This window comes from Lactuca serriola, chromosome 4, assembly GCF_051521515.1.
Source record: "Lactuca serriola cultivar US96UC23 chromosome 4, Lser_US96UC23_V15, whole genome shotgun sequence".
In the NCBI taxonomy this organism is placed as follows: Eukaryota; Viridiplantae; Streptophyta; class Magnoliopsida; order Asterales; family Asteraceae; genus Lactuca; species Lactuca serriola.
Genome location: NC_136411.1, coordinates 83106848 through 83112950, shown reverse-complemented (window position 1 = coordinate 83112950; position 6103 = coordinate 83106848). Strand labels below are relative to the sequence as shown.

At 34.0% G+C, this 6103-nt stretch overlaps 1 protein-coding gene across 1 annotated transcript; it reads left to right on the top strand.

Moving 5' to 3' along the window:
* Positions 1 to 225: 225 nt before the first annotated feature.
* Positions 226 to 1872, top strand: AGP31 (arabinogalactan protein 31). The gene is made up of 2 exons (XM_079039352.1): positions 226 to 739; positions 1348 to 1872. Exons 1-2 carry the CDS (start codon positions 304 to 306, stop codon positions 1686 to 1688), a joined length of 777 nt encoding a protein of 258 aa, XP_078895478.1. The 5' UTR covers positions 226 to 303; the 3' UTR covers positions 1689 to 1872.
* Positions 1873 to 6103: the final 4231 nt, after the last annotated feature.

Sequence of the window (6103 nt, the reverse complement as noted above, 5' to 3'; positions counted from 1 at the left end):
TAGGGACTTCAATTCACGTCGACCCATAGTAAAAGTTATTTTATATATAAAAAAACAATTATTTATAGCGCAATAAAGCACTTTTGTGAAACGCATCGAAACAAATCATGCATCTTTTTTCGAGTTCGTATTTACTAGGGCCCATTCACCTCTGCTTTTAACACGTAAATTTGTCATAAAATGTCAAGAGCTACCCTTCCAACCCTGTATAAATGTCACCACTCCATTCTCACCATTTCCACCGTCCTCTCACCTCTCTCTCTAGTTCTCTCTCACACACAAACACCAACAACACATTCTACAATGGGGAGTAGGGTTCTACTCTCAGCAGTGCTGCTGAGCTTATGCACGATGAATGTGTTTGGTGATGGTGTCGACGACAATGTCAGCTGGACACAAGCGCCACACCACGCTCCGTCGTACCAACCAGTGGCAGCTCCGGCACCTCACCACCATCACCACCACCACAAACCTGGTGTTGGTCACCATCACAAACTTCCTTCGCCTCCCATGGCTCACGCGCCGACGAAAGCTCCTGTTCATGCTCCGGTTCACCCACCCACTAAAGCACCTGTTCAGGCACCCACCAAGGCACCTGTTCACCCACCGAGTTCCTCACCGGCACCGTTCCTAGCTCCGATCCCGGCGAGGAAGTTGGTGGCTGTTCAGGGTGTTGTTTACTGCAAGGCTTGCAAGTACAAGGGCGTTGATACACTCTTGGGTGCCACTCCTCTTCCGGGTATACTCTCTCTCTCTCTCTATATATATATATATATATATATATATATATATATATATATATATATATATATATATATATATATGCATTTACATAAAGAACCTGCATTGTTGGGTTGTACATTACAACTAAAAACGCATCCACATATCTACATGTACATGGTACAAATAGACAATGAAGAAAATAATTTTACTTGGGACCTACAATGCATAGCATAGGCTATTATAGGTGATGGGCTATATTGTACAAATCAACCATGCTTCTGTTTTTTTCATCCCGCTGCATTAATGTGTTGTACGGTACAACTAAACTCTGCATCAAATATTGATTTAGTGGACTACTTAGGCATCTAAAAAGCGTATGAGTTCTTAAATGAACATGATATATATGTGATTTGTCATCTTCATTTTTCAGTACAAGCATAAGCCGATAGTACGTTTTCGTACAACTCTTCAATGCATGGTTGGGTTGTACTGTACAACTCAACAATGAAGCAAACGTGTCTAAAAAACAAAAACCATATAAGCACTCCATGTACATGGTACAAATATAACGTACAAGTCAGTAATGCGTGGAAATGAGATTTGAAATTTGTTTGACCATGGCAGGAGCTGAGGTGCTGCTAACATGCAACAATACAAAGTACCCACTGAGGGTGAAAGGTACAACCGATAAGAACGGGTACTTCTTCATCAAGCCAACAAAGACCTTGACCACGTATGGGTCCCACACGTGCAGGGTGAGCCTTCTAACCTCACCCATGGCTACATGCAATGCGCCAACAGATCTTCATGCTGGTGTCAAGGGTTCGTTGTTGCTCCCTAACAAGAAGCCACCATTGTCGAGCCCAGATGCTCACCCACTTCCCTATGATGTGTTCAGTGTGGGTCCATTCGCATTTGAGCCTTCTTCCAAAACTCCATGCGCCAAAGAAACGATTGAGGGCTAAATTTGACAATAAGTAGTAGGTAAGGGGAGGTGTTTGAAATTTCTATAATTTATATTAAACCCTATGTGGTTAGTGTACGTGTACGGGTGTCCTTTGATTTCTACTTGAATATGATGTATTGATGTTATTCGAGGGGAGTATTGTAATTTGTTTAACGTTAAGGGGTTATTTTTGCTTTTGGTCATATTGTTGGATTTTAAAATAAATCTTGAGTAATTGAATTATCCGGTAGAATTTAAGCATAAGGTGTTAAAGGTGTCCTTTGATTTCTACTTGAATATGATGTATTGATGTTATTCGAGGGGAGTATTGTAATTTGTTTAACGTTAAGGGGTTATTTTTGCTTTTGGTCATATTGTTGGATTTTAAAATAAATCTTGAGTAATTGAATTATCCGGTAGAATTTAAGCATAAGGTGTTAAAGGTGTTACTTGAAGTATGGAATTTAAAATTAATTTTAAAGTTCGGGTTTTGGACTTCAAAATGAATTTATAGTAGGAGTTTGGAATTTAATTTAAATTGATTTTGTATAAATGGGTGTGATGCGGCATTGCGCAATGGTGTTTTGGGACATTTTCAATATCAAAACCCCTACTGTGAACTGAAATGTGGGATGGACATGGTGTAAAACCGTAACTAATCCCAACAAAAACTTTTAAAACTAAACAGCTGATATACCAAACAAATTATATATTATATTTAATTTATTATTTTAAAAAGTTATAAATAAACCATTACCATTTTAAAGCAATAATTTTTAAACAGTTTGAATAAAAAAAATACTTCAATTGTTAATTTAAATATAATATTACAAGATCAATTTAATATAAATTTTAAGTCAACTTAAACAATTTAAATAATATTTTATAAATAGTTAAAGGTGATAAATTTATAATATTTTTATTAATATTATAAGTTGATTGATAAGTTTAAATAAAATATCAGCGGGGATTTATTTCCTACGGAGATAGGGAGACCTTTTTTGGGGGTGAAATTCCTTGGGGGTGCTGTTAGCAGAGACGCCGGGTTTATTAGCGGGCTCACTATGAAGAGAGCGGTCAATGCTGTTGATTTGATGGGCCTTCTTTCACAACTATGTGACCCGCAGAGTGAGCTCCTTTTGCTTCGATCGTGTATGAGCATTGCAAAACTTTTCTTTGGTTTAAGGACATGTCAGCCGGTATACATAGAAGAGGCAGCGTTATTCTTTGACAAGGGACTGCACAGGTCTATCGAGGATATGGTGGTATGTGCAGGCCCCTTCTTTGGAGACATTGGCTTCCTTACCTATTTGTTTCGGTGGTTTGGGTTTGTACTCGGCCTACGAGGTTTCCTCCTACGCATTTGTAGCCTCGAGGGCCCAATCTTGGGCATTACAAGACCACATCTTACGTGACAGTGGCATATGTGGTATGGACTTGGATTACCTGTGTGCTATGACTCGTTTCCGTGATACGATTCCGGGATTTGACTGTAGCAGTTTCACTAATGAGGACACCGCCCCCCCTAAATCCCAAAAAGCTTTGGCGTGTGCCCTTTTTAGCAAAATTGTCCAAGATATGGAAGTCAACTTCGACATGACTGTCAGACAGAAAGCAATCTTAGAGTGTCTGCGGGCGCCTCATGCTCAGGATTTTCAGCTAACTATCCCTATTGATGGTCTTGGCCAGCATATGTCTCCTGTGGAGTACCGAACTATCATTCGTTACTGCCTCATGATTCCCATATTCCCAATTGACGAGATATGCCCAGTTTGTCGCAAGGCATGTTTGGATACCTTTGGGGAACACGCGGTTCATTGTAGAGAGCTCCCTGGTTTCAAGTATAGACATGATGTGGTTCGAGATGTTCTCTTTGATGCTTGTCGGCGTGCTGGTATTTCTGTGAAGAAAGAAGCGTCAGTGAACTTTTTGATGGACCCGCAGGATGGCAGGTCCACACTTAGACCGGCTGACATTTTGGTCTTTGGATGGATAGGAGGGAAGCATGCGTGCGTGGATCTTACTGGTGTCTCTCCTCTCGTTGGTTTGGGGAGCGGAGGTTTCGCAGCTGGGCATGCCGCTTTGAAAGCTGCTGCGTGCAAAGTGGCAAAGCACGAGAATGCATGTAGAGAAAATCAACATGTGTTTGTTCCTTTTGCATTCGATACATTTGGTTTTCTCGCACCAGAGGCGGTGGAGCTCCTTAATAGAGTCCAACGGGCCATGCATTATAATGTCATATCTCCTAGATCCACAAATGTTGTTTTCAGAAGAATTGGTTTTGCCATCCAGAAAGGGCTAGCGGCGCAACTTGTTGTCCGTTTGCCTTCAATCGATATGTATTGAACTTTCGTATATGATTATATGTATATAAATCATCATCATCTTCTCCCATTTTATCAACCAAACTCAAAAAAATATCAACCTAAAATGTAATCATAAATAAACTAAAATTTAATATTAAAATAATAATTTTATTTTTACTTATAAAGTTATTTCTTTAACTTTTAACATATTATACTTAATTTGTTAGATTTAATATGATGTTGTATATAAACCTTTATCAGTTCAAAGCCATACTTATAAACGGTTTGGATAAAATACTTAAATTGTTAATTTAAATATAATATTACATGTTCAACTTAAATATAAATTTCAGTTCCACTTAAAAACCCAAAAAATATTTTGTGAATAGTTAAAAATGATAAATTATAGTGTTAAATGTAAGTTAAATTGTAATCTCAATTTAACTAAAATATCAGCTAAAGATATTTTTGTAATCATAAAAAGTTTTCAAATAAGTAGCTTAAAATAACTTACAATAACAATAGTTAAAAATAACTATATATAAATGATTATATTGTTACCTTTAAAAAACAAAAAACAATGTTAGATGTTTTAATAATTACAATGATAGAAATTAAAATGTTAAGCTAATAAATTAAAAAAAAAAATTAATTCACAACAATAACAACTATATAACATTGAACCACACACACACACACATACACACACACACACACACACACATATATATATATATATATATATATATATATATATATATATATTAATGAATAACCGAGGATAGAGGTCATTCAAACCATTGAGATTATGCAGTTTTAATAGATGTATATATTATTATATAATTCAAAATAATCAATATATTATATCAACTTAGTATATGAATTCTTATATCAAATTTAACAACATTATTTTTATATTTAACAAAACATATATTTCTAAAGATTTCAAATATATAAATGTTTCTGTGCAATATACAAGCATACACCTAGTTTCAATATAAAACATAAACAAACATGAATTAACATAAACATTAGGATGAGGTGTATTCTAAATTTTCTCCGGTGGACTTGTAGGATGAAAGTGACATTCATGCGATTTTTGAGATTGTTAAAAATGGTAATGGTGTGGTGTTTAGTAACATTACCAACGACAAAACCCAAACAAAACCCAAACAAATTTGACTTTGCCGTCGTTGGCATACTAAGGTCGGTACTATACCGACGGTGAAAATGAATATAGAACGCGGTGTTTACTGCCGGTGAAATGGGATATGTAGGCTTACCGCCATATGACCTTTACCATGCCATACAACCTTATAATTAAGAATCGGTCAGAGAAGAATTTATGTTATCCTTAGGGGTATTTATGCAAAACACCTTATTTTGGAAAATTTTATGTACATTATAATGTAATTTCATATAAAGTACTTTTGTATGGACATTCTTCAAACTTTTAGATGAACACCTGTTAAAATGCTTGATTTAGACACCGTAATATTTTGATTACCAAATTATCCGTAGTAATTGATTGTTAACAAAAAGAATATATATATATATATATATATATATATATATATATATATATATATATATATATATATATATATATATATATATATTATTTTCGGAACTTGAATTAACAAAAAAAAATAAAAAAACAAAAAAAAATCCCGTTTTTTTTTTTGAAAAATACGTGAAATATTCTAAAAAGAATATTACACTGACATATTCTAAGAAATAATTTTAAAATGCAAAATAAATGGAAAAATGTAAAAATTCTTTTTTTAAATATTATTTTTGGAACTTGAATTAAATAAAAAAATAAAAAAATCCCATTTTTTTTTGAAAAATACGTGAAATATTCTAAATAGAATATTACACTGTACATATTCTAAAAATAATTTTAAAATGCAAAATAAATGGAAAAATCAAAAAATTCTTTTTTTAAATATTATTTTCCGAACTTGAATTAACTAAAAAAAAAAATAAAAAAATGCGTCTTACGGTCTCACAAAATTAGGCCGTCTCACATGAACCTAACCCTATATATATATATATATATATATATATATATATATATATATATATATATATATATATATATATATATATATATATATATATATTA